Here is a 27695-nt window from a genome sequence, read left to right as displayed (position 1 = left end):
TGCCGCAGTCCTTCCAAAGGGCAGGCCCGCGGGGCTGGGAAGCCGTGTCTGACGCGCACGAGCTTCGGAACTTAACAAAATGAAGCAGAGCCCTGCTGCCTGGTCCCCTTTGCTCCCAGGTGCCAGCGTCATGGTTTCTTAGAGGCTTCGGATGGGTGGCCCACCTGTTGTCCGTGGGCACGACCTGCGTGTGCACGGCCCTGCGCCCAAAACACTTGGTGCTCCAGAGCACCGTGTACAGAAAATCGCATGCACATACGGAGGTGTCGATGCCTGTGTGTTTGCACACATGGGGAAGTATGTGCTCATATGACCAGGCGTGATTTAGGTGGCTGGCGTGTGGGCTCCGAAGCCTGCACAGACCTAACCAGACTGGTCGGTAGAGATAGAGCCGACTCCACGGCGCTGTCCGGAACTGGACGTTCAAGGGCATCCCACTGCTGACCTGCTCTCTGTCCTCTGGGTGCACCTGCCCCTGAATTTTTTTTTTTTTTTCCTGGCCCTGAATTCTAAGACTGACAACTCACTTAAGAAGGAACTTGGTACAGAGGGTGCTTAGAAGTAAGCTTGGGAATGTGTTCTTGGCTCTCGTAGGCTGGATTTCCCCTTCTCTCTCAGCCCCCTTCGCTGCACTGTGCCCCAGGCATCGCCCCACACCCCGCCCCCCCGGGGTCAGGACCCACACTCAGCTCAGATCCAAAATCTCCCAGTCCTACGTTCACTTGCATTTATTAGATGTTTTATGTTCTTTCACTTAATGTTCGCATTTGAGAGCTGAGGACCCTGAGGCTCAGAGAGGGTAGGCACCTGGCTTCCACGCGCCGTGCTGGGGGGGCGTCAGGTCTCCCTCTCATGCCCCCCTCCCCGCCCCATTTCCCAGGAGTCCTTGGGCGAGTGCCCTCGGCCTGCCCTGCCGCGTGTTCCTGGCCCCTACGGTGTCATGGGCTTGGTGCAGAGATCGCCCTGGGGTATGAGCCACTCTCCAGGCCCAGTGACATTGCAGGTGTGATAGACAGCTCGGGGTCCGGCACCTCGGGTCCGGACGGAGCTCTAGCCGGTCAAGCCGGGACCAGGTCTCCCATCGCCTTCCTCCCCAAGGGGGTGACCAGAGCCCCAGGCAGCGTCTCTTTCACAGCCTTATTCTTGCGTCGAAGGGATAATTGGTGCAGGCGACGTGTGTGGCAAACCACAAAGCAGTGTCAGAGCATCAGACAGGAGCGAGGTGTGCCCCGGGCCTCTGGAATCGTAAACACTACTGTTCTTAGACAGAATCGGCCCCGAACATGACTTTGCTGAGTGAGAAAGAATAGAAGGAGCAGATTCATGGACCGTAATCGCCTAGGTCGGGGAAACCGAGGCCCAAAGGGGTGGGGCAGGGAGTGTGTGCACAGAGCTGCAGGCAGGGCCTTAACTGCAAACCCAGCGCGAATCCCGGTCTGATGGCTGCCTGTCCGTCAGTCAGCACTGATTTCTCCTTTCTTTGTGACTCCTTCCTTCCCTCCTTCCTCCCTCGCTCCCTCCCTTCCTTTTTTCTGGTCAGTCTCTGTAATTGGCTCATGACTGAGAAAATTACTACTGTTTTGATTCTTGAAAAAACTGTTTTCCTATGTAGAGTTTGGTCTGGGGAGCGCTGGGTGGCCGGGGGGGGGGGGCCTGTGAGCACATTGTGTTCCACTCCTAGACGATTAGGAAACGGCCTGGTTCGCATATCTGGCCGCTGCAAGTCTACGGACTTGGCACTGAAAGAACCGCCCTTTTTTATGTGGACCTTGCCTCCAGTTAAGTCAAGCAGGCCATGTCCAGGAAACGTGTTTGCCCGAGACCAAGGTGACAGCCTGTGGCTGCTCAGGGGACGGACGGGGGACAAACCTGGCAGAGCTGGTGTTGCCTGGGACCAAGGGGACACCAGGCCCTCTGCAGGCTCTGGAACAGTGCCACATGATTGGACCATGCCCCGGCCCCTGCTGACCCCAGCCCGTTGTGCCCTAGAGCTCTGAGTTGGCCTCCAGGCTTCTAGAAATGGAGGGGCCACCTGGAAGGGGCAGAAAGGTGGATTTCAGTTTGTAGGATTTCCTGCTCCTTACACCCTCTTGGCTTGGCCGGTGCTCAGCCCTGGAGCCCCAAGCCTTCATGGAGACGCTGATCCTAACTTTCACACCAGTCCTGCCCTCACCGAGGTCTCTTCTCCTGCCTGCTTTGCCCCGAGCAGCTGTCATTAGCACCCCACAGGCGGGCTGGTTTGGTTGCAGGCAGGGGGTGGCAGCAGCAGCAGCAGCAGCAGCAGCAGCAGCAGCAGCAGCAGCAGCAGCGACCAGGGTCCCTAAAGGCCCAAGGAGCCGGAGGAAAGGACTAGGTCAAGGTCGTGGCTAGAAGGAGCACTTCATAGATCATTAGCACCTTAAAGGGAAGTGATCAATGTGCTAATGCTTAAATAAAGCTCGCTGCTAGCCTAGAACCTTCTAACTCCTCTCCTCCCTGTCTTGACTTCCAGATCGCCCCCTTTCTCAGGACAGCTTCCAATCTCTAAAAAATATTTGTTTTAACTATGTCTATACACCTTAATTCTATATGGACTATTTCTGTATGATTATGAACCATTTTCTGCTTCTCTGGGGACACGCACTCACCTTTGGGATGGTGCCTGGGAGCACATGGCGCTGGGATGTCACCTTGTCACCCAGGACCCCATTAGTCTCCTCCCAGTTTTCTTCCATGATTAGGTCCTCTTGTCCACTTCTCCTGTCCCTCCCCATCACCTGTGGGCTGGGTCCAACCTGGAACTGACAACCATCCCCATCTTTGCCCCCTACTGCCTGGGGCCAGAGGGATTGTGTAACAATATGTCTTGTTAACATAGGTCATGTAACGTAGGTCATAATGATCATGTCTTCCCTGATAGAACCTTCCAGTGGCTCCCTGTTGTGTTCAGATGGGTATCGTTTCACTGTGTTTCTGACCCCATTGATTACCTCAACCCCATGGGCCGCTGCTGTGTGGCGGATAGGCCTGCCTCCTCCTGCCTCCGGGCCTTTGCACTTGCACTTCTCTCTGCTGGAAACTGCTCCTGAAGGAATCCACCTGGTGAAGTACTGAGAAGTCGCAGTCTCTGACCTTAGGGAAAGGCAGAGCCCTTGTGGCCTTTCCCATAATCGCAGCCCATCTTCCCAAACACCACACCAACCCCTTCCTCCTTCAGGCTTGTCTTGGGTTCCTGTTTTTCCCTTATTTTCTGCATGACCAAGGCTCTGGTCCATCTGGTCCCTCATAGCCCCCCTGGATTGGTATTAGTGACTCAGCCCAGCTAGTCACGTGCCTACCAGTGGTGGGTCTCCCGAGGATGCTGAGCCAAGCCCGCTGGGTGGTGTATGCCGGGGCGGGCAGGGCCTGGGCACATTCCATGGCCCGGATGGAGACACGGATGCAGTCAGGGTCCCGTGTGCTCATGTGCTCCCATGCACGCTCGTGCGCGCCCATGACCTGTCGCCAGATTTCCCTGGGGGAGGGGCGTATCCATATGCATTTGCGGCAGCCACGTGTGAACGCGGCTGTGGCCCCTTCTCCCGTGGGCTGGCTGATAGAACGTGCCGTCCTGGTCATCGTTCCCCTGGCTCGGGCCGGTGACACGCGGGTGTGAGTCCTTGCTGTGCCGCTGTTTTGCGGGTCTTCCAACACCTTCTCTTTTTTTCAAACAGCCTTACTGAATGCAGTTGACAGAGCCACCAGGCACCCGTGTAAAGGGTCCGATTGAGTGGTTTTTAGGATATTCAGGGATCTGTGCAGCCATCGCCGTGTCAGCTCTAGAATACGTTCACCCTTTCCAAGGGAATCCCCCGGACGCGGAGGCCGTCACCGACGGTTCCCTCGTCCGCCCCCACCCCCCAAACAACCAGGGCAGGACTGTCTGCTCCCGCACATTTCCCTGTTCCGGGCGCCGGATAAACCGAGTCCTGTAGCGCGGTCCTCAGCCCGGCTCCTTGGCTCACCAGCTCTTTCCGTGCGTCACCGTGGTGCAGCTCTGGCAGCTCCCCTCCTCCTCTGGGGGCTTCGCGCCACTCCGTGGTGTGAATACACCTCGCTTGGTCTGTCACAGGACATCGGGGGTCGGTCCGCCTTTTGGCGGTGGGGACGAACGCTGCTGCGGCCATTCCCGGCCGGTGTCTGGGTGCACGTGTGCTCTCCTTTCCCTCGGGCTTATCCCCGGGAGCAGGTGGGGCCCCTCCCTGCTCCACTGTCGCGGAGCTGCCTGACATGCCCCCGGCGGTGGCCGCGGCTCCTGGCTCATGCCGGTCCTCACCCGTTCCCCTGTGTCTCTTCGCTGTGGCTATCCTCACAGGTGGGAAGGGGGGTGCCTCAGGCTTTCGCTCGGCGTTTCCGTAGTGCCCGATGGGGTTGAGCAGCTTTCCCTGGCCTTTTTGGCCATTTGCAAATCTCCCTTGGAGAAATGTCTGCTCACCCCCCGTGCTTGTTTGGAATCGGGTTGTCTTTTCACTGTCGAGTTTGAGAATTCTCTAGGCATTCCGGATGCAAATCCCTTATCAGTTACATGGTTGGAACGGGTTTTCATCCATTCTGGGGGTTGTCTTTTCCCTTTTTTTGGTGTCTGTTGAAGCATGCCACCCTTGAATTTTGAAGAAGCCCAATTTATCTCTTTTTTTTGTCTTTTGTTACCTGCACTTATGCTGTTGTGGCCAAAACTGCGCACACCCCATCAGAGCACCTAGGAGCCCCCCAGGAGCGCACGTATTGGCGGTGTCCTGCCCATAGAGATCTCCGTGAGGCCGAAGGCCCTGAAAGGGATAAGGGACATTTCCAAAATCTGCACAAATGCCTTTTTTCCTCTCACGTTTGCTTTTCCAGACTTTCTGTCCCTGTCGTCTTAGTGAGATGAGCTTTTCATCATTTGTTTCTTTTTTTCCTCCAGACATGATTTGTTCTCTCCCTCAACAAATATTTGCCGAGCACGTGCTGTTCATCGGGCCTTGTACGAGGCCCGGTGACTCAGGTGCCGGCCCTGCTCTCGAGGACAGCCGCACCCCACCTGTGCGGTGCTTGCTGCTGTCCATCCCCACATCCTCCTCTCAGGACCGCTAAAGGCCCACCCTGACCCTCGGGTCCTGCCTCAAGGCTTCATGGGAAGGAGATGCAGCCGTTCCTCACGAGTGTAGACACCCATGGACAGGAATTGCACTCATTTCAGGGCTCCGGTGGGGGGGCTCCCCCAGGCAGCAGGGCTCGTTATTCTAGAGTCCCCGATCCTGTACGAGTCACCCTCCTTCTGAGGAGCTCGGAACCCAGGCTCATCTTGCCCTGCATCTCTCTGCTGGCCTTTTTCTGGACAGGATGAGCAGGGCGGGTAAGGTAGGGTGAGGCAGGGCTCACGGCCTCTGCTCGGGCTTCGAGGAGCATCGGGGAGAAGCAGCACAAGGCTGGGGGGGCCCTGTGTCGCCCCCCCCCCCGGGGCTGCTTTCAGGGACCTACAGGTCCTGGTGTTGGAAGCCATGCCAGGAAAGGCTAGGGTAATCCAGGTTTTACTTAAAACCATCTCAAGAAATCTCTACAGAAACGTGTGTTGGGAAAAGCCCGAGCTTCTACCCAGGAACTGGTCTGTTCTCTCTTTGTGTAAAATGGGCACCTGTTTTGGTGCATCATGTTTTTACTTTCCTTGGTCTTAACTGCCGTACATCTCAAACCTGGCTGTACATGGCGCTCACCTGAGGGGCATTTAAAACTCCCAAGTGCCCAGCTGCTCCCCAGGGGAATGTAATTAGAAACTCTGATGTTGTTGTTTTTAATTCCCCACATGATGCACGTCTGAGGCTGAGAACTAGTGGGAACCGGGCAGTTTGGAGCCAAATGTCTGACCTGACTTGAGTGTTTTCTGCCCCCACCCCTCCTCCCCCACCTGCTTTCTCTGGCTTCCCATCCTAAGCTGTCTCTGATCCTCGTTTCTGTTGGCCGATGGGCAATAAAGTGGTCTTCAGCTTAAACATGACCTTTCATGGCTTTAGTCTCTGCCGTAATGTGGCTTTGCAGTGCTGGAAACACACTCTGCTGGGTGAAAGGGGCCGTGAGTGTAGGAATTTAAAAGCAAGAGGCAAAATGGAATTACAGTGATGCTTTGTTTATCTCTAAAGCTGCATCTCCTGTTCAGAAGAGGAAAAAGAGCTAAATAGACAATGTTACAGGAATTCCAAATCCTTCTAGACACCCTCGACATGACCGGGGACGGGAGGACACTGATACTTAGGTTTAATTTCACTTTAAAACTTTTGTTTTCGGTTACAGTAATTACTTTTTCCTGATGGACACAAGTCCCTGGCTCTCTTCTCATTCAATGACTAGGGCTAATTTTTACCAAATAAATGAAACCACAAGAGGAAGGGAAAGGTGGGGGGGTGTTTCCTCCATTACCAAAGGGCTGGAAAGTGGCAGCATTCGTGGAGCTGGAAGTCAGGAGAGACAGAAAGGAAGCGGGCATGGGTGTGGGAGGCCCGGCCGGTGGTGTGCACAGACGCACAGAGGTGCACACTGCCTCCTGGGAGGCGGGAGTCTGAGGGGGGCACAGGGTAACAGCCTCAGTCCCTTCTGTGAACCCGCTGTCTGGGTTCACCGGGGACTGAGGATTTCTTGGAATGTGAGACTTTCTGTTTTAAAATCTGATCAATCTTGGGCAAACCAAGAGTTAGCCCGTCACTGTCATTACTGGCGGAGGATATACTGGTTGCTCGGTTACTAATTTTTGTTTGGAGGCAATTGTGGGCAGGAAAGGGAAGGGAAGGAGTCCTGGGGTGGGGGCAGGAAGTGAGGCCTGGCCAGCAGTGGCATGCTTTTGAAGCTGCAGGGTCTCTACCCTGGGCAGACCTTCACCTAACCCATTTGTCCCAAGGAAAGGGTAATGTGCAGTGAATTCCTGGGTGAGGGCTGGGCCCGAGGAGAGCCCAGAGAGAGACAGATGGCTGAGAAAATAGGTGTTTAGGCAAAAACACCTGTCTCAAATGTCTTCTTTCCCCTGGAACTTGGACTTGCTTAAGGGGCTTGAACGTGGACCTTCATCTTTGTACCCTGGTCACCTGGCACACAGAGAGCGTCTGTCAGATTAAACCCAGCCGAGAGAGAGCACATGTGTCTGCCTTTGCTTTAAGGATTATGAGTATTTACAGAAAGATTGTCATACCACTGTCTTAAGACGTCACAGAGGACGCAGAACGTACAATGTATTAATAATCTGAGAGTAAGAGAAAGTAGATTTGTTGAATCGCCTTGTATCTGGGTTCAGGGCTGTCACTCAGAGGCCCCCGTGATCCAGACTTGACTCAAACGGTGTAGCGGAGGATGGGCCGGGAGAAGTGCATTTCCAACCCCAGCAAGTTTGCGAGCTGAACTTCCGCAGGGAGAGGGAGTCTCTGAAGAAAGACAGGAGGAGAGGCAGTGGCGGTGAGTGCCAGCTAGGGGACACAGGGCTAACCAGTGACCAGCAATGACGGAGGTTTGTTTCTCCTGCAGTCGGTGTGTCCTCTTGGTTCCAGGGACCCAAGCTGCAGGAGCCATCGAGCCATCGTCCCGAGTCCTCGAGGTCAGAGGGATGAGAGACAGTGTTAGAACACAGGAGAGCTTCCAAACCTTCCCTTGGGAAGTGAGGTGCCTTCCTCCAGGGAAAAGCCAGCCGTGCTGCAGGGCCTGACATCGGGGCTGGGGGTGTGCAGCAGGGATGTCTGTCAGAGGGCGGGGCCGCCCGGGCCACCGTGGTCTCAGGACAATTCAGAGAATGCCGTCCGCCCGCAGTTCCCGAGTGACCGCTGTCTCCCCTGTCAGCCGTGGCCCTGGACTCCTTGCAGTCCTCGGCCACGCCCGTACACGCCTGCGTGTTAGCACAGCCCGCACGAGCCCCACGTCTCTCCCTTCTCCGAATTTGGATGTCAGGAGACGGGCAGAATGACACGGAGCAAAGCGCCGCCTCAACTGGGACCTTTGACCAGAGCCGGTTAGGAAGGCTTGGGAGTCAGTCTACGCATTCCGGACCCAGAGCGACGGACTGCACTGCCCTTGAGAACCCAAAGTCCACACGATTGCTCTTTAGTTGGCTTTGATTCAAAACCGGATTCCTTCGGGAAGGCAAGGCTCCAGTTCCTGACTTCCTGTCTCCCTTCCCAAAGGCACCTTCCATTTTGAGGACGAATGATCGTGAACTGCCGCTTTATTTCCCTGCCTTCACCCTGAGGTGCTGGTTCTTAGTTAGGGTGCATTTCGGTACCCTGAACCACTGTTCTCAGCCCTGGAAATTCTGAGGCAATAGCTCTCCAGATGAATCTGGGCATCTAGCTTTTGATGAAACAGGGCCCCCGGGGCCTCTGATGGTCCCTCCAGGTTCAGAGCATCAGACGAAGGATTTCGCCAGGAGCGGACTTGACCTCCCTTCCAGCTCCCACCCGCTGGAGCGGCTCTGGGCCTGCCTCTGGGCCCAGCCCTGGTGGAGGACGCCAGGATCAGGCTGAGGAAGCTCGAGGAACAGACCAAGGGTGTCATATCTTGCCCCCTCCCCCACCAGCCTCTGACACGGTCGAGCTGTGAAACTTCTGGAGCAGGGGAGGCGACTGATAGTCTGATGGTCCCAGACCCCATATCGTCCGGTTCCTGGCGGAGGGCCCTGTGTTCAGCGCCATGCCTGGTGCGTGGCGAGTACTCACAGACCGAGGCCAGAGCTGCACCGGGACTCCCGTTACGGAGCGTTCCTGCAGCCGGCCTGGCTTTCCCACCTGTCACTGCGGCTCCTGCACACCCCTCAGGTATCCTGTGATGGTGCTAGGGCCCCCCAGGAGTTTCTCTCCTCTGCCTCATCAGCAGGGCCAGCAAGGCTGGAGGGAGGCAGTGAAGGTCCCCATCACAGAGCTTGTGGTTAGCGTCTCCCCCCACTAACTGGCAAGTGGGTGATGAGCTGGTCACAGGTATGTGGATGGCGGTCAGGCTCCTTCTGTGACAGGGCGGCAGATGAGACGTTTCCGGAAACAAGAATGTCTTTGGGGGTGCCTGGGGGGCTCCGTCAGGTGGGCACCTCTCGTCGGCTCGGGTCATTGTCTTGGGGTCCTGGGAACACGCCCCGCGTCAGGCTCCCTGCTCAGTGGGAAATTCGCTTCTCCCTCTCTCTCCGCCTCTCCCCCTGCATGTGCACGCTCTCTCTCTCTCTCTCTCTCTCAAATGAATACATAAAATCTAAAAACAAAACAAAAACAGAACACAAGACTATCTTTAGAAGCTCATAGTGCGGAGGGGGCCGGAAGAATCAAGTTAAAACAGTAATGACCCATTGCGGGCAGCACCTAGCACTGGGCTACCTGGCAGAAAACTTTTTTCATCAATTATTAGGAAAGCTCCGCCATTTGGGGCATTCCGTGGAAGGGCCCCCCAGGCCCAAGCTGTCCAGTACCCCAGTGCTGTCTCCGTGGTAAATGACAACTTTAAGGAAGTGGCAGCGAGTCCGCAAGACACGAGGAGGGGAGTGACAGTGACAGTGGCTAGAACCAGCGCTGGCCGCATCCCGCAGCCCCGCAGCTGCAGGACAGGGGTGGGGGGGGCTCAGGTCAGACAGGCGAAAAAACCCACTTAAGGGCATGGAGCGATTCAAACTCTGATCCTCAAGCCGACGGGTTTCCCCGTGAGGTGCTGACGTATGTTTACATACCTAAGCTTATTCCGGTTAAGAAAGTTTGAGCCCACAGAGGACCACACGGTGAATGATCCCATTTGTAGGAAACATCCAAAACGGACGAGTCCGCAGACGCAGAGAGGAGCTCAGTGGTTCGGGGAGTCGGGGAGCACCCCGGGGGGTGGAGGTGACGGCTCACAGGCGTGGGGTTCCTTGCTGGGGTGACGAAAATGTCTTAAAATGGGCTGTGGTGAGGGCCGCACAGCCCTGTGAATGTACTAAAAACCGTTTAGTCATGCACTTTAAATGGGTGAACTTAAAAAAATAAATAAGTAAAAAATAAATGGGTGAGCTTGCCGTGAATACGTTTGTGAATTCTGTGTTAATCAAGTTGTTGAAACACAAAGCAGGGGGAAAAGCGCGTGCGGTAGTTTCCAGGGGTGCGGTAGTTTCCAGGGGTGGTTGTACAGAATTTCACCCAGTGCGGGGCTCGGGCAAGGAAAGCCGGGCATGCCACAGTCTGGGGGTCAGGAGCCTGAAATGCAGGTGTGGGCAGGGCTGTGCTCCCTCCGATGGCCCTCAGGGGGCATCTGCTCCAGGCCTCTCTCATTGGTTCCTATCCCCAGTGGGCTGTCTTCCCCTGGCTCCTCCCCTTTCTGTGGGTCTGTGTCCTAATTTCCGCTTTCTCTGAGGCCACCAGTCCCATTGGACCAGGGCCACCCTAGTGCCCTCACTGTAACGCAGTCACCTTTGTAAAGACCCTCTTTGCAAATACGGTCACGTTCAGAGGTATGGGGTCATTAGGGTCAGGACACAATCCGACCCACGACAGCAAGGGAAGGTGTAATGCATTCTGAGAACTTATTTTAAAACTGTGAACATGTTTAAGAAGTTTTAGCCAGAGTTGTAGTGCTCATTCAGTTTTCAGAAAAGTTCACGAAGTGGAATTCCTTTGGCGGACAAACCCGGAGACATGAACCAACCTGTTCTTCCATCTTTCCCGGGGAGGTCTGCAGGCAGGTGCTGTAGGACCAAGTCTGGCCGCGAGGGGCGGTGGGGGGGAAGACTATTTGCACCCACCCGCCCCGGGGACCCAGCTCAGGCCTTGGGCTCCTGCACAGAAGTGGCGTGAGGTCAGGGAGCAGGCCCGGGGACTGAGGCAGGTTCCTCCTGCTGTGGGCGTGGAAGGGGAAGAGGGGACGGGAGCGGAGAACCAGGTTTCCCCGAGGTGTCCTCCGGACGCTTCGACATCCACAGCGACGCCCCGTGCTTGACAGAGGCTCGGCTTCCCCAAGGCTGATGCACGTGGGAAGGTTATTTTTCTGTTCTTGCTTTTTAAAATCCAGGCTGACATTTTTCTGTTGTGGATTCATTGTTCTCCCAGTCCCCAGTAGCCATTAATTTCTGAGAACAAAGGAAGCCTGGCTGTGTGGCATGGTGGTTCTCCCTGTCCCTGGGGACCCCCCAGCACCGACGGGGGCAGCGGGTCACGTCCTGCCAGCCCACTTCCTGGTCCCCGGCTCGGAGCCTTCAGCCCAAACGGACCTGTCATCCCTGAGCACACGGGACACCTGTCCGTCGAGTCACCCCGTGAGCGTGTTCTGCGGCTCCGTGCCTGGTTCCCACCTTAGGAATCAAAAGTTTCTCTAGGGCAGAGCCTGTGTCTGTGTCAGCAGGGGACAGCTCCTTGAACCCTGGACCATGGGTCCAGTCAAGGAGGTGGCGGGGATATCCCAGCCCGTCTCCAGGTCCTGCTGCCCCTTCCGTTTCCAGAGACTCCCATTGGGCATCCACAGTTCAGCTCCAGCCCCAGGCCTGCCCCAGAGGTGATCGCAGGCGTGTGTTTCTGGAACTTTCTCTTGATTACCTTTCACCACTTCCTACTTGGCCCGTTCAGTCTCTGAGTCTCTGTCTCCAACGGCAATTGCTGTAGCATGAGATGCCAGGTCGGGCTCCTGTGACCCCTGCGTCACATGTCATTAAAATGGACCCTCCTGCCTCCCTGGCTGCTGGTTCCCGTCAACTCCTGGGCCCTGTTCACCCGCCTCGAGACTCAGAGCCAGCACACCCCGAGCCCACGCTATGTGCCAAGCCGTGTCTCTGTATTTAGAAAACAAATGTGTGGACGCACCTACGTGTGTCTCTCTTTACCTATGTCACCTATGGCGACCCTGTGGGGCAGGTACGGTTATTATTTTTTTTTTAAGATTTTATTTATTTATTTATTTATTTGATAGAGATCACAAGTAGGCAGAGAGGCAGGCAGAGAGAGAGAGAGGAGGAAGCAGGCTCCCTGCCGAACAGAGAGCCCGATGCGGGGTTCCATCCCAGGACCCCAGGATCATGACCCAAGCTGAAGGCAGAGGCTTTAACCCAGTGAGCCACCCAGGCGCCCCAGGTATGGTTATTATTAATCCCATTTTACAGAAGAGGAAATTGAGGCACAGAGAGGTTCCGAGCTTATCCAAGGTCACGGTGCTCGTCAATGGCAGAACCGGAACTGGAATCTACAGGCAAGTGCATCCGCTTGGAAGGACGAGTGAAGACTCTTACCCTTCGTGGTCCGCCCAGGAAGATGAGTCCCGCCGGAGAGAGGACACGCCTGGGGGCATGGCTGAGGAGGGCAGTCTGGAGGAGAAAATTGCTTTATGCCCCAGTGTGATTTGTGTTGGTTTCAATTAAATTGGGAAGACTGCCGCATGCTCGGCTGCAGCCTGCCTCCTACCACCTGGGCAGCCCAGAGCCTTCTGTCCTGTGGTGGCTTTGAGGTGGTTTTAGGTCACAGACATTCAGAACTGGAGCACCTGCCAGACATGGCCGAGCTCAGCCCCTCGGCATTCAGCTGTGGCTGCGCCGAGCCTGGCTTTGGGCTTAGAGAGAAGCTCTGGTGGCTGGGAGTCTTCCATTGGCAGAGTGTCCAGGGACAGGAGAGGGAGCTTGTACTGGGGAGCCTTACAAGTTCAAGGACGCGTCCGTGCCAGCTTTTCTTAACCAACTGAGCCACCCAGGCCCGTGCCAGCTTTTCTTACCCTGCTCCTGCTTACCTCTCAAACCCTCAGCCTCGACCTTCCTCTTTTCAGGAAGCTCTTCTTTTTTTTTTTTCCCAAAGATTCTATTTATTTATTTATTTGACAGAGAGAGAGAGAGAGAGGGAGGGAACACAAGCAGGGGGAGGGGGAGGGGGAGAAGCAGGCTTCCCGCCGAGCAGGCAGCCTGATGTGGGGCTCCATCCCAGGACCTGGGGATCATGACCCGAGCTGAAGGCAGACGCTTAACAACTGCGCCACCCAAGCGCCCCAGGAAGCACTTTTGCTTCCAAAGCTGTCGCTGCTGGGAACTTCTATGTTGGCTGCTGTCTGTACAGTACCAACCCTAAGCTTGCTTGTTCCTTGTCTCCCTGACTTTTCTCCCAGCCAGAACACAAGTCCCCGAGGTCAGGGCTCTCTGTCTTCTGTTTCTCTTGTGTTCTGTAGCTGGGGGCTCCATGAGTATTTCTCGGTAGAAGAGGGAACCGCAAGAGGTGTGGAGCAAGAGCCATGGAGGGCTGGGGGGACAGACGGAGAGAACGTGGATGGGGTTAAGGGAGACGCCCATCCTGTTCTTTTTGTTTTGTTTTGTTTTGTTTTTGTTTTTAAATATTTTATTTATTTATTTGACAGACAGAGATCACAAGTAGACAGAGAGGCAGGCAGAGAGAGAGAGGAGGAAGCAGGCTCCCCGCTGAGCAGAGAGCCCGATGCGGGGCTCGATCCCAGGACCCTGGGATCATGACCTGAGCTTGAAGGCAGAAGCTTTAACCCACTGACTACCCAGGTGCCTCATGCCCATCCTGTTCTTAACGACAAAATGTAAAAGGAAAACGGGCTTCCCAAGTGCCGAGGGGTTTCTGTGGAAGGCGAGGACACGGCATCCCGGTGCTAGACTCCCCCTTCTTGGATCTGAAGTGCGTTCTCCTTGGCCGGCCAGGGACCCTGGATGAGACAGAGGCCGTGCAGTGTTCACAGCAGTGTGTACTGCCCCAGAGCTGCGGGGCGGGCCCGAGAAGCTACCGCGGTGGACGGTGGAGGAACCAGGACAGGAGACGTGGGGGGGTCTTTGGGGCTGGAGGTGGCCTCAGAGAAGAACCTGAGAGGAAGAGAGGTCCACACAGGCTTTGACAGGCAAATACGTAAGCGTGCGGACGTGCGTGCCAAGTGTGCATGCGTGTGTCTTATTTACCTCCGGTCCGCCCATGCGGCCTCCATGTGCATCACCGTTTTGGCCGCTGGCACCGACGGCCAGTCCTTCCCTGCCCACCGTCTGTTCTCCGGACCTTCCACACCTTGGACTCGTTCAGACGGAGTCTGGTGAGGTCACCATGGGGCCACGGGAACGAGCCTGGCAAGCTTTCGGGCAGGCAGGGCCAAGCCCTTCCTTGTCCATTCAGGGGTCAAGGTCCTGGCCCCTCGGCACCCAGCTGTGTGGCCTGGGGCGCAGGTCACTTCCCAACCGGTCGCCTGGATGTAGAGCTCCTCTGCTCGCTGGCTTAGCTGGGAGCTAGGAGCTGCCCCACAACGGGGCAGGTGGTGGACCCCAACGCACCCCGGTCTGCACACGGCGCTGGCTTCTGTGGGGGTGGGGGGCTCGGGGCCTGCCCCGCACTCAGGTGGGGGAGACGGAGGCCCGAGGGCAGACCTACATGTGCGGCTCCACGAAGTCGTCTAAGTCTCCGCAGACCTTTGGGAGTCCAGAACTTGGCTGTGAAGGATGGAGACAGGGTTACCCTTAGGGGGACTGGGTTTGGTTCTGGTTCCTCTCCATGGAAACCAGGGCATGGGAGCGCATGGGCTGCACGCGTCCATGGAAACCAGGGCATGGGAGCGCATGGGCTGCATGCGAGCTCACAGTCCAGGGGCTGCCGAGCTCCTCACCTGGTGAGGGGCGGCAGGGCACACGTGTCTGAGCCGACAGACATCCGGTGCCCTGGTGCCCTATGATGGCCTCCAGTGCTGGAGGCGAGTGAGGCCGTGTGTCCCCCTCCAGCCTTGGTACCAGGCGGTTTGTTACTATGAAAGGAAATCTCAGACCAGAGTTTGCCAAAGCCCCACAGACAATTTTGTTTTATTTGTTTGTTTATTTTAAAACTTATTTCTTTTAATTTAAATTCAGTTAACATATAATGCATTGTTGGCTTCCGAGGTAGAGGTCAGTGATTCATCAATTGCAAGTGACACCGGTACTCATCACATCACGTGTCCCCCATCACTGCCATCCCCCAGTGACCCCTCCCCCGACCCACCTCCCCTCCAGCAGCCCTCAGTTTGTTTCCTATGATTGAGAGTCTCTTGTGGTTTGTCTCCCTCTCTGATCCCACAGATGATTTTAGGCGGCAGGTACAACCTATTCCTGTAGCTCAAAGGAAGTCTTGCTGCCACCTTGGGTGGATTTTCTAGCTGGCTTATTCAGAGGTGCCGGTGCCCGTGCCGTCCGTACTGAGCCAGCCTGAGCTAGCACGCACTTCACCTTGAACACCACTCACTCCACCGAGAGAAAAAAGCTCTGACATTTCTTGAGCTGATACAGAAGTCTTCTGGCATAGATTTCAGTAAGGGTGTTGGATGTGCTGAGTAGTCCTCTTTGTTATCTTGATTCCCAGCTAGAATGTTCTAGGAGCTACCAGACTGCCCCCAACATATTGCAGAGCGCCAACAGATGCAGGAAGGCTGTAGGAATGGGATCCCAAAGTGAAGTGCCCCACCCATCAGCATCCCTCCAGGACATCTGTTTCCAACCACGGCTAAGCCAACTCCATGCTACCACCGTGCCATGCCCCCTCTTCCGGGCTGCCGAGCTCCCGGCTGAAATACACATGCAGCTCGTGCAGCCAGGAGCTGGGCGCCGGGCCCGGGGAGCCCTGTGGGTTCGGTGTCCCTGGCTTCCCCGCGCGTAGATCCGGCAGCCCCAGGATTGAGCACAGGCCAGCACCTGCCACCTGCAAGAGTAAGGAGATAAGGCTTTGCTGAGCAGCTGCTGTCGGTCCGCGGGTTTCCGCGAGCAGCGTGACTCATGGACCCGGTGCCGTGGCCAGTGTGGACGTGGGGCTGGGAGTCCCTTTGCAGTTAGGGCTGGCTGCTTTCCTGCACTTGGTGCCTCATCACCGGACGAGGCTGGTGTACGGCATTTGGCGTGTGGGCTCGCGGCTGAAGGTGGCCTGGGGTCCCGCAAGGTCTGTGCTGGATTCTTGGGGTTCTCAGAAGTCGAACCCAGGTCCGTTACCCATGACTGGGGTGGGCGGGGGCTGGGTGTGTGTTTCTAGCCTTCTGTGGCTCTTACACAGCTGAGGTCATGCAGCAACAATTTGGGGTTTTCCTGTCACATTTCCCATGTTACTTGTAGCCTTTGAAGGCACGGCCGTGATTCGCTGTCATTTCCTTACCCCGCGGTGCATGACTTCATCAGAGCACACTCGAAAAGAACTCCGTGCTCGCACATGGTGGGGGCGTCAGAGCCCTCCCCGCTGCTGTGTGCCCCACCTCTGTGCACGAACCTCCACTTGCATTTCAGATTTTCTTTGAGACAGACCCCTAAAAGGGAACTTTCCAACTTCAAGAATGAGCATATCCTCTTATTTTTATTTATTTTTAAAGGTTTTATTATTTATTTGAGTGAGAGACAGTGAGAGAGAGCACGAGAGGCGAGAAGGTCAGAGGGAGAAGCAGACTCCCCATGGATCTGGGAGCCTGATGCGGGACTCGATCCCGGGACTCTGGGACCATGACCTGAGCTGAAGGCAGTTGCCCAACCAACTGAGCCACCCAGGTGCCCCATATCCTCTTATTTTTAATCACGCAATAAACAAGCCTGTGCTGCAGATAGAAACCAGAAGATACAAATAAGCAAAAAGAAATAAACACAAGCCTAGTAAAACAGTGCAGAACCCAGCCTGGCTCTGGAGGGGACGCACCTGTGATTAAATCCTGGCGCTGTCCCTGCTGTGTCTTTAACCTTGTCAACTCAGCCTCTCTGAGTTACAATTTCCTTGTTGATAAAAAAAAAAAAAAAAAAAAAAAAGTATTACTTTACCCATTTACCTGTTGTGAAAGTTAAGATAGCATTTGTAAATACCCAGCACTAGAGGACGCTCAAGAAATCCGTTCTGGGAGAGATGCGGGGAGTCACCTACGGGTGTCGGCAAAGCCGGTCGGGAGTAAAGAGGACCCACGAGGACTCTGGTTGCGAAACTGTGGAATCAGTAGTGTGCGGGCATGGGGGGCCGCGGGGCCCGCGAGGACCCTGGGTGACAGTTTTGTGCAAGTGAAGCAGCTGGAAGGTGGGGTGGCCGCGGGCCAGGCTGTCCTGGGCCCGGTTTCCTTTACTGCGGAATGTGGCTTTGTTCGGCGGGCAGCGTGAGCTAGTGTTCTGGGTTTTGCCTGAATATTGCTTTTTGCTTTGTCTTTCTGGGTCTGGTGAGGGTGCTGAGGGCAAGGCTGAGAGAGCCGCGTTTAGGAAGATTCACGTGGAAGAGGTGAGTCAGAGGGGATGTCCCACGGGCAGGGACGGCCCCAAGACCAGAGATCGGTCGATGGAGATGGATGGTGGTCTTCAGCTGTACGGATGTCTTTGATGCCCCGGGCCTCTCCTTCAGGGGAGCACGGAGTTGGGAGTCAGTGGAAAAGCTCTGAGCCTGAGCAGGAAGCAGGGACACAGGGCACAGTGGAGATTTGGGGAGCAGGACCCGTGCAGGTGAAAGCAATAAGCATTTGGGGGGTTGGTGGCTTGCAGGCTGGAGAGGGGTTGTTGATGCTCCTCGAGCTCTGATGCCGGGTGCCGGCCCGCGGGATCGCTGGTGGTCAGAGCCGCAGGGGGCCACTCACGCCCCACTAGTCATCCGCAGGCACTTGTCGCCTGGTGTAGACGCCACCCAGCGCTCTGCGTGGGGAAGCCCATTTCTCTGGCATCTGCAGCCATTCCAAGCAAAACTAATTAGGCTTTTTTCCTCAGGCTTCTTTGTATACTTTGGAATAAAGCACAAGATAAAACAAGCCTAGCTAACCCAGCAAGGCAAGTTCCAGAACCAGCGGGAGGAAATATTGTGGTTGGCTGGGTCTCTAGCGGACCACTAGTCCCAGAGCCGGGGCGGGGGGCCGGGGGGCTCCACTCGTCACGAAGCGGCACCAGCTTTTTGCTAAGCCATGAGTGTACGCTAACTTGGCCCTCTGGTTCCAGAGTTAGCCCGTACAGCCCGAGCTGCTGCTTATTTTTGTCCAGATGCTTGCTCGTCCGTTATCCCAGCAGCATCCCTGGGAGATGTGCAGGGTGAGTGTTCTCGCTGAGATTATTTTCTCAGAGGAAGACCTGAGATTCAGGGAAATGGCCTGGATCTGAACTATGGTCACAGAATGTCTGCATTTTGGTCCTTCAGGTGAGAATGTTGCTCATTCTACAGTCAGGAAAACAGTGTTCAGGTTCAGGTGACTTTTCCAGGTAGGTCCCAGGATTCCTAGTGCCCAGGAAGATCCTGGCCCCGTGCCCAATGCCTCTGATCCCTCTTCATACCTCAGAATGGACCACTGGGTTCCAGGGACCAGCCCTTACCCTCTGGGCAGAAAGGAGCCTTGAGAAAGCCACAGACTTCCAACCCCGAAGTCCCAAAGTCTTAGCTCTCTTTTCATGAGCCTTGGAAGCCGTGCAGCGTTCCTTTCTCCCCATGAAGCGTCCTGGGTCACCCCAGAGGTCATTCACAGAAGTCACCCTTTCCTGAACCACATATCTGCCAGCTAAATCCTGTCTTAGACCAAAGAACAGATTCTTCATGGGAGACATCACCTCCGCCTGCACACCTGCGGCCCTGAGTCGCTCCCTGTCTTTCGAAGCAATTTCTCCACTGCTGAAAAGTCCAAGTCATTAGTGAGTTTAAAAGTGAACCTTGCGGAGTGCTGACGTGAGGAGCCTCATTTTCTCCTTTTTTTTTTTTTTTTAAAGATTTTTAAATGTCTATAAGTAATCTCCACACCCAAAGTGGGTCTTGAACTCACAACTGTAAGATCAAGAGTCCTACGCTCTTCCACGTGAGCGTAGGAGCCAGGAGGTCTGCCCACCCCTGTTTTCTCCTAATCCATTTTCTTCCCAACCAGCTTGCACTCCCCAGGGACGTGTGTGACAGTAATGTAGGGAAGACGTTAGGGTTCAAAGCCGACCACAGAGAAAAAATCCTTGAGACATCTTTGGTGCAAAAAGGTGATTTTATTAAAGCACAGGGACAGGTCCCAGGGGCAGAAAGTTCCGCCTTGGGTCCTGAAGAGTGTCCCATTATGTACTTTCAAGTTGGGAGGGGGTTAGGGATAGCATAATCTCTAAGGAATTTGGAAGCGAGGTTTCCAGGACCTGGAGGGGACTAGCTATGGTGGGGAAAGGTTTATTCCCGTCCAGTCAAACCCGAGTTCTGACATTCTTTAGAAGGATGGTGGGTCATATGCTTGGGAGGTGATGGCCAAGACCTATCTTCCGGGGTTTAGGGATAAAGGAAATTTCCAAAGGAATTTTTATACTTTAAAGTAGATTTACAGGATCCTGGGGTTGGGCTAGGATTGCCTTTTGCCCGTAGCAAAGTATCAACCTTCGGCAGTTGAGTCCCTAGAGGAATGTCCCTCTGCCTGTTGCAAGGACTTGTCAGTGGGCTGCAGGTCATACGGAAATTTAATATAAATATCTCTCCTGCCTTTGTTTGCCACATCAAAGGCTACCCAGGATTCATTTTAATCAGGGACGGTAAGACACGCAGACACCCAATGACTCTCATGAAGGAAGAAATTGACCATACTCGATCCTAGAGACGGGGCTCCGCACGCCAGGCAGGACCAGGCAGAGAGGCACAGGTTGGGCCAGGAGGTGCAAGGCGGGAGGGGACGACAAGGCAGGGGCCTTTACTGCGGTCGCTGCTGTAAGGTACGGGTGAGGCAGGGCCAGTGGGTTTGGGATTGGCGGGTCTGAACCATTCCAGCGGGGGGGGGGGGGGGGGGGGGGGGGGCCGGTACTGCCTGAGCCTGGAGGGAGAAGGTCAGGGCGTGTGCGCTCCGGGTGGTCTGGTTTGCGTCTGAAAGGCAGGCTGCGAGGTGAGCCATTCACTCTCTCCAGGGAGTGGCTGACCCAGGGCGGGCAGTCCTGCCTGGGTCAGCGAGGCTGCAGATGTCAAAGCCTCAGGATCATGGAAAACAAGCCGTGGCTATTCGTACAGGGAGGGACCGTGTTGCCTTCCAGAAACTGCAGGTTGTATGGGCCGGGTGGAGGGCCCGGTTTCCGAAGGGAAGTTCCCCAGCAGAGCCTGTGGGAAGGGCCTCCACCAGGAGCCTTGCCCCAGAGAAGCCTGCATTCTCCGTATTCCAAGCGCAGGGCTCCCCAGGGAGTCTAGGCTGCTGCAGCTGCGGGCCGTGTCCCCTGAAGCTGTGTCGATGGGGACCGCGCAGGGCCCCTGCTGCATCATTGGCCCTGCCTGCCTTCATTTGTCCTGCTGCCTGTCTTTTTAAGAGCCGCGGCTCTGCCCTCCCTCCTGCTCACTTGCCTGTGTAGTAAGGAGTTGCCTCCCCAGCAGCCGCTGGCACAGGTGGTAATGACAGTTGGCTGCGGGCCCGTCACGGAGGGGATCTGCCCGCGCTCTGCCTGCGTGTTGAGCAGCACAGCGGCTCCAGCCAACAAGACTGTCGCCTGCGCTGTCTCGGGCCAGCTCATGCTGTCTGCCGTCCGCGCGGTGCGCCGCTCGGGGGACTGGGAACACGCCCAGCCCCGGTCCCCATCTGTTGCAGACGTGCGGCGGCTCGGGGAGCGGGCCGAGCCCTAGAACTCGGCTGTGCTGAGGGGGCTGGGAAACCCCTTCTCTCATGGGCCTCCGGAGCCGGCATCCGGATTTGTCGGAGCCCGGAGCGCTGGGAGCGCTGGGTCTGCAGCACCGGCGTCCCGTGGGCGTCCCGTGGGCCAGCGTCCTGCAGCTGGGCACCTGCCGTCCACAGCCGCAGGCGGAGACCTCCAGGACCACTTGGGGCTGAGTAAGCAGACCCCCTCCCCGAGCTGATCCCCGAGTGCATGGTGACGGTGCGTTTCTGTGTGGACGCCTTTCCCCCCTTAGGATGCTTTTGTCTCCTCTCTTTGCCAGACCGACCCGAATTGTTGCTTTGTTCTGCGGGGGCCCCTTGTTAAATTGAACACCCCCCCCCGTGGAACTCCGCGTTCTTTCCCTACCCCGGAGCTGTATGTTTTCTCCTTACGTAACTTTTCCTCGGGATTTAAAGAGGCTCGTCGTCGTGAAGGTGGTTTGTGTGTGGGGGCGTGTTCGTGGCTGTTCCCTCCCTGTCTTCTGTCCCTCCCCACCCCCTCCTCCTGGGCCTGGCTCTCCGCCCACCGTCTCACCTTGGCTTCCAGCTCCCGGCTGACATCTTAGCAGAGTTGACATCCTCTGGCTTTCTGCTCCCACTTCCCCAGTCATCACTTGTTATATTTGTCCTGAACAGAAAACATTGATAATGATGGGGGAGCCTGGGGACACCACCCGAGTTGTCCCTTGGAAGGGTCAGGACCACAGAGTCAACGGTCCCCTGCCTGGTGAGGGTGCGCTCTGGGAGGCATACTTGTTGCTTTTGAACTTAAGGAGAACACATGGAAGAAACAGAAGCTGGGAGGGAGTGGGGCAGGAAGGGAAGAGGGGAAGGTGGGAGAGGCGCTCACCCAGGACTGAGCCGAGGCTTGTCCCTTCCCTGGGTGCAAGAAAAAGGGTGGGGGCTGAGAACCCGAGTTTCCAGGGGGTCAGCGCTGCTGCTGGAAAGGGCTGGATTCCGAAGCCACTGACAGGGGGCCATGCGCTTGGAGCAGGCTGCTGAGTGTTTCGGTTCCTGCCGCCCCCAACGATCCCCCCCCCCAATAAACCAGGGCCTGAATTAGTCATCTGGGACCGAGATTGAGCTCACAGTCTGTGATTGGTACTTGAATCCTGGTGATGGGGGGGGGGAATGGGCAGCGGGGGCAGGAAAAGAGAAGAATGAGGCTTGATTCTGTGCTTCTGGACTTATAATCTAGTGGGGGCAAGAACAGAATATTAGATCAAGACTTGGGGAACAGTGGAGAGTCAAGCCTGGGATGGGGCAGACGCCAAGTGTCCAAGGCAGGGGCCGGTGGTCTGCGGGACAGCTGGGAGGGGGCAACATGGAGGGGCTGGGGACAGCGGGACACAGGCTTATGTCTGAGTGCAGGGGAGACCCCAAAACATAAATGGAGGGCCTTCCCGGTGCTCTCAGGTGTGGCTAGGTAAGAGAAGTGTGGAGGCAGACGGGAGGGGCGTGAGCCGTCAGCCTAGGAAGCGTCCTAGGGAAGTGATGAACAGATTGCCTCGAGATTGGACCAGTGCCCGTGGGCCCGTCCACCTCTCAGCCAGGCTGACTCCGAGAACAGCCGGGCTCACTTCCCGACCCGAGAGGAGGGCAGTACAGCCTCTCAGCGCTTCTGCTTCTGTAGTTTGAGCAGGAGCTTCCAAGGGCTGGAAAACTCTAAGGTGGGGTTTTAGGTTTGTTTTTGGTTGTTTTAGCCCAAAGTGAGGCGCAGGAGGCAGGGATTAACTCCTTTCTTATGCGAGAGGATGCTGAGTGTAAGATTCATTCCACGGGGTCATTGAAAAATCCAGCCTTCTTGCCACACCGACAGCCACATGGTCTGAACTGAGAAAGAAACTGGGTGGCCCAAGGCCCAGCCTGGTCTTCTCACCGAGGCAGGCTTGGGGAGGAGGGAGGTGAGCAGACTGCCGATGGCTGGGTACATGTCCCCCCTTGTCATGGACTTGTGTGCGCGGGTCCCCAGGCCAGTATCCAAGTCACCCCTTTCATGGAGACAAACTCCACACGCCTGGCAGGGTCCAGCGTGATGCTTGGCCTTGTCAGTAGTACTGGCCAGCTGGGGTTCCTGAAAATGGACCTTTTAACTTTGCCTCCTCATCTCAGCTCAGCTCTTAGCTAATAGAATCCTTGGATTTTTCCAACCTCCTCGCTGTTCTCTTTCAAACCATATACTTTACTCTTTTTTTGAAAGTGTTGCAGTCTGGGGGCGCCTGGGTGGCTCAGTCGTTAAGCATCTGCCTTCAGCTCAGGTCATGATCCCAACGTTCTGGGATCAAGCCCCCATCCGGCTCCCTGCTCAGCGGGAAGCTGCTTCTCCCTCTCCCACTGCCCCTGCTTGTGTTCCCTCTCGAGCTGTCCCTCTCTGTCAAATAAGTGTATTTTTAAAAAAAAAAATCTTTAAAAAGTGTCGCCGTCTGTCCTCCCACAGGCCGCCCGCACGGACGAGTCTTGCCCTGTACCTTCTCGAAAACCCCCTTACTATTTCTTCATACACAGCCTGTGGGCTTAGATGGGCTCCTGCCTGTGCTTTTTCTGTGCATTATTTTGTATTAAGTTGTGTTCAGTTCATTCTAGTAGGTGGAGTCATTCAGTTGGTAATTCCCTATTGTCAGTTGGTAATTCCCTATTGTCAGTTAAGGTTTTCATTTCTTACAGGGATTTGTCGCTGTATCATTGCTATTAACCCTTTATGCTTTGGTAAATATTTATTGACCATGTATTAGGCACCAGGTGCCGCACATGGCATTTTCATGGGTATTAGTTCTTTTCTTAGTTCTCATGATGATCCTGGGAGGTTTGCCTCATTTTACACAGGAGGAAATTGAGGCTCTGTGAACTTGAACTCTGTGAACTTTGCCGAGATTATGTAGCTGGTGTATGACAGACTAGGGTTCAGATTCAGGTCCTCTGACTGCAAAGTAGCAGCCCCCATGCCCCCCCCGCCCCCCGCACTGCACTGTTTGAGCACATGGCAAACTTCCAACAGTGAAAACGTGTGTCTTAGCCGCCACCATGTCATGGCGACCAAGCAGGACCTCCCAGGCCCTACACTTTCCCAGCCCCGAGACCCCGAGGACTTGCTGTTCTGCCACCAGGGCTGACAGCGTGAATCCACGGGCTTTCTGTGTCTCTGGTAAACCTTTCCTCTCCCTGACAAACTTCTTTTCCATGAGCATGACTTAAGGCTGTAGAGCCCTAAAAGAGGTTAATGACAGAGTCCAGAGCTCTGACCTCCGGAACTAAAATTTGGGGTTTTGAGGACGGTGTAATCATAAGCACCCGATGCTCAAGGACCCGGCAAAGCTGCCTCCTCAAACCCACAAACCCGTGGCATTGGACTTGGGAGTTGGACTTGACCTTCAGCCTGTGTCGTGCTGGGGACCGTAAGCAAATCATTTCACCTTTCGGAGACTGTTCATTCTTCTGACTCTGGAGATGGCCATACGAGCTCACAGGACTGGGGGAAACCCACTGACAAGGGCTAGTTCCCCACCTGCAGCAGATAGATGCTCACGGAAGCCAGCCTCTTCCCACTGGGGAGTGGTCTGTTGCCCCACGCTGACCCCAGCGAAGTCCTCCCAAAGCAGGGCCTTGAAGCGATCGGTTTTCAGATAGAATTCTGCAGGTCTTATCACTTCGGTTATTCACCAGGAAATCAAGGCCAGAGGGCTGTGGGTTCCTTGGGGTTCCTTTTTACCTCGCCGCTCCAGGCAGGCGGCTGCCAACCTGTCCTTGGAGTTGGTCAGGCTCACCCCGTCCCTCCCGCCTCACGTGCTGCATGCGGACGCAGCCGTCTGCCGGCTCGTGTGGTTCCCTGCCACCGCCGCCTCCTGAAGGTCACACTGGCATGTCTGCCCTGTCTTCCTTGGAGCATACATTCCTTTCCTTTTTCAATTGCCTTTGGCATCTTTTCGTCCTAAGATAGAGCGATAGAGGGAAGTAGGGAGACAGTAGAAAACAAAACCAGACTCGGGTTCTTGTTTTGATTTTGCTTTGCGAGTGAGGTATGTGGTGGTATTTTATTGCTTCACGTCTGCTTTTACCGGAGTCTGCCATCTGCCTGGTAATCATGGCTTCATCTCCTTAGTCACTCGTGAGTTAGAGACGCGGGCAGTTTCCAGAGAATAAGAGAACAGACACCAGCACGTCGAAGCAGAGCCAGCCCTCTGCCCCGCAGTTACCCCGCTGCCTGTTGGGGGCTCACAGCATGATGAGGGACTCTAGGCGGCCCGAGGAGGGTAGAACGGAGGCTGTGGAGTCAGGGCTCCTCATTCTCTCCCAGGCTGCTCTACCTTTTCTTTTTGGTTCGGGCAGACTGCCGAGGTTTGAGAGCCCTGAGGACAGGGTTTTGCTGCTTCTTGCAGAGAGAACCAGATACAGAAACAGGAGCTGAGGAGAAGTAAGACAAAGCACCAAGAAAACTCTGTGGGGCTCTTGCTTTTCACATAACCCAAACGGCTCATGTATTTGACCTTAAGAGCAGACCTTGTCCTTGCTTTGCGAGTCCATTGGCTGAATCACATTCAGAGTCACACTTTGATGGCTGGACATAAACTTGGGGCTGACACTTGGGGGCCTTTGGGGTTTTGGAGACTTCTAAGGTGGAAGGCTGAGCTGGGGTGGCCTGTGTTCAGGAAAAGGTCGTGAGGAGACAGGCAGAATGTTACCCTTGCATAGTGACAGGACAGTGTACGGCCTTCCCCTTAACCAGGGGCAACAGGCAGAATCTCCCGTGAGCTGTACTGGGACTCCAGAAGGAAAAAAGACGGCAGAACACAAGGTGTGAAAGGGCGCCTTCCTGGAGAGAGAGCATCAGGCCTGGGCCTTGCTGCCACCGTCCTGTCCCGCCCCTGCCCTTCCGTCTGCGGCTGCTGGAGGTAGAGGCCTGGCACTTCCCACAAACCGTGGCCATCTGGCGGTTAGACCCTGCCTACCTTGTGCTCCTTATCAAAGCTTTGAGATGTATGAGGACAGTTTTAGAAATATTTTCACCAGTAAGATCAGAAGGGTGGGGGCGCCTGGGTGGCTCGGTTGGTTGAGCGTCCGACTCTTGATTTCCGCTTGGGTCATGATCTCAGGGTCATGGGATCGAACCCCACGTCAGGCTCTGTGCTCAGCACAGTCTGCTTGAGAGTCTCTCTCTCTCTGACCCTCCCCCTGCTTGCGCTTGCTCTCTCAAAATAAATAAATAAAATCTAAAAAATAAAAAAAAAAAAAAGATCAGAAGGGTGCTTTTTGCTCATCTGGAAAGTCAAATTAATGATAACTATGATTCTTCAAGCGCTGTATTGCTGGTACCTTCTACTGCCCGATGCGGCTGTGACAGAAAGGTGAGTTTTCTGGATAACGGGACCTCCTCACCATAAGGCATCTCTGCCAGGCTCTGAAGACAAAGGAGTCAAGACTGAGCCGGAAGGGCATCTGGGTGTGTCCTTGGAGGGGTGTCTGCATTTTAGTAGAGAGCAGGAATGCTGTGCTTTCAAGGCCTGGCAGACAAAGGAGACAGGGCAACTCCCAGCACCCAGACGCTGCGGGGAGGCCTGGACGACACCCACGTGGACCCCTCAAACACATGGGATCTGACTTCCGACACAGGTGCCCAGGGCTTCTTGAAGACCCTGCTGCTGGTGCTGTGCTGAGTCGGGGCTGGGTAGGAGGGGGCTGGACTAGGGAGTGATCCGTTTGAACAGATTTTCTGCTCAGAATCCAGAGCGCTCTATCCCCTGGTGGGATTCGCCCTTCACGTTAGGCCAAGACCCAAGCCAGGCGCTTACCCAGAACCAGCCGGGCCTGGCTCAGAGCTCACTGCAGGCATCTGTCACCACCCACTCGCTCTGAGTCATCCCACACTTATCTGCTGAAATCGCAGAGCCTGGAAACGCGCTTACCGGTTGGACTTCCAACACAAACTCCGGGGGGACGCTTGGAAATAAGGCACGTCTTGGTGGGGGAGGGGCGTGCTCCATCCCAGCCTGGGGTGGGCTGAGGGGCTCTGAGTGCCCCACTCAAGGACCTGGGGACCCCTCTCCTCCAGGCCCCTTGGGCTAGCGTCAGAATGTCCCTCTAGGCCTTGTTAGCAGCCACCTGGCAGCTCTCCCCAGAAAGACTTGTTCCTTCTTCTGGCTGCATAGAGAGGACACTGGGCCACGCCACCACGTACAAAATTTGTTTTTCTTCTTCCTTCCCAGATCTCTACTTGGTAGATGAGAATAATTACCCACTTCCCCACCCCGTCCCCCCTCCACCTGCCTCCCTGCCTCCACTGTCTTCTAAATGGGGAGGAAAACCCTCTGTCCGTGGACCAGAGCGCCGAGTGTTTCTCAAAGGGTGGCCCTGGGGGCTTGTTAGACGGTGCCTTCCTGGGCCCCACCGCAGCCCACTGAATGGGGTCCTCAGGGCTTCTCAGTAGCATCTTACGTGCTCTGAGGACTGGCTTTACAGGAGACAGGAATCTGTACTTAGAGTGGATTGACTTGGACTCAGCGTTTCCCCTCCTGTTTGTCTATCTAAAAAGAAAATTCTGGGCACATTTGGGTGGTGCAGTCAGCTAAGCCTCTGCCTTCGGCTCCGGTCATGATCTCAGGATCCTGGGGTCCAGCCCTGTGTCAGGCTCTGCACTCAGCCAGAGGTCTGCTTGTCCCTCTGCCTCGCTCCCTGCTCACGTGTGCATGCGCACACACTCTCTCTCTCTCTCTCAAATAAATGAAATATTTTTTAAAAAGAAGAAGAAAGAAAATTCTAGACCTTCTTGTCCAAGGTCCAACTAGACACTGAATCTAACAGTCCCCACTCACCCCCCGCCATGCCCCAAGTCAGCTTTCTCTAGTTTCCTTCATGGAGATAGATAAGAGAGTATTGTGCAATTGCAAAAAAAAAAAAAAAAAAAATCCAAAGAGTATTTTTCAGTAATTCCAAATGTCTCAGGACTCTGGTTAATCCAAAGTTCTGAGACCTGCATCTATGTCTTGCTTGGAATGCTGTCAAAAAAGAGCTCTGTAAAATGCATTTACCAGTGAAACAAACCTGACATCACCCAGCTTCTGGTACTTTCGGGCCCTCGGTAATGGCACTTGGACAAAGTCTGGCCTGCCGGTGAGGACGGATGTCGGGTTGAGATAAATTGCCCGTGATCCACATTCTTCATCACATTTAAATATCCACCATGTTCTTGGTGCTCAGTGATCCCTGCATTTCCTGCTTGG

At 55.3% G+C, this 27695-nt stretch overlaps 1 protein-coding gene across 4 annotated transcripts in view; it reads left to right on the top strand.

The window, feature by feature from the left end:
• Window positions 1-27695, top strand: part of PRKAG2 (protein kinase AMP-activated non-catalytic subunit gamma 2) — a 243714-nt gene that overhangs the window by 27673 nt on the left and 188346 nt on the right. Inside the window, exon 1 of one of the 4 annotated variants that reach the window (XM_044246875.1) lies at window positions 20575-20658. The exons of 2 other annotated variants lie outside the window; for them this stretch is intronic. Coding sequence is in view for 1 of the 2 variants with exons in the window: in XM_044246873.1 (XP_044102808.1) it covers window positions 20696-20704 (9 nt within the window). In the remaining variant the exon portion in view is untranslated. Of the gene's footprint in view, window positions 1-20574; window positions 20659-20685; window positions 20705-27695 lie in introns of those variants that run through there. One more of the 4 variants, XM_044246873.1, reaches the window with a different exon arrangement.

Source organism: Neovison vison, chromosome 4, assembly GCF_020171115.1.
Source record: "Neovison vison isolate M4711 chromosome 4, ASM_NN_V1, whole genome shotgun sequence".
NCBI classification, from domain to species: Eukaryota; Metazoa; Chordata; class Mammalia; order Carnivora; family Mustelidae; genus Neogale; species Neogale vison.
Note: the sequence above shows the minus strand (reverse complement) of the source record. Positions and strands in the feature narration are given on the sequence as shown.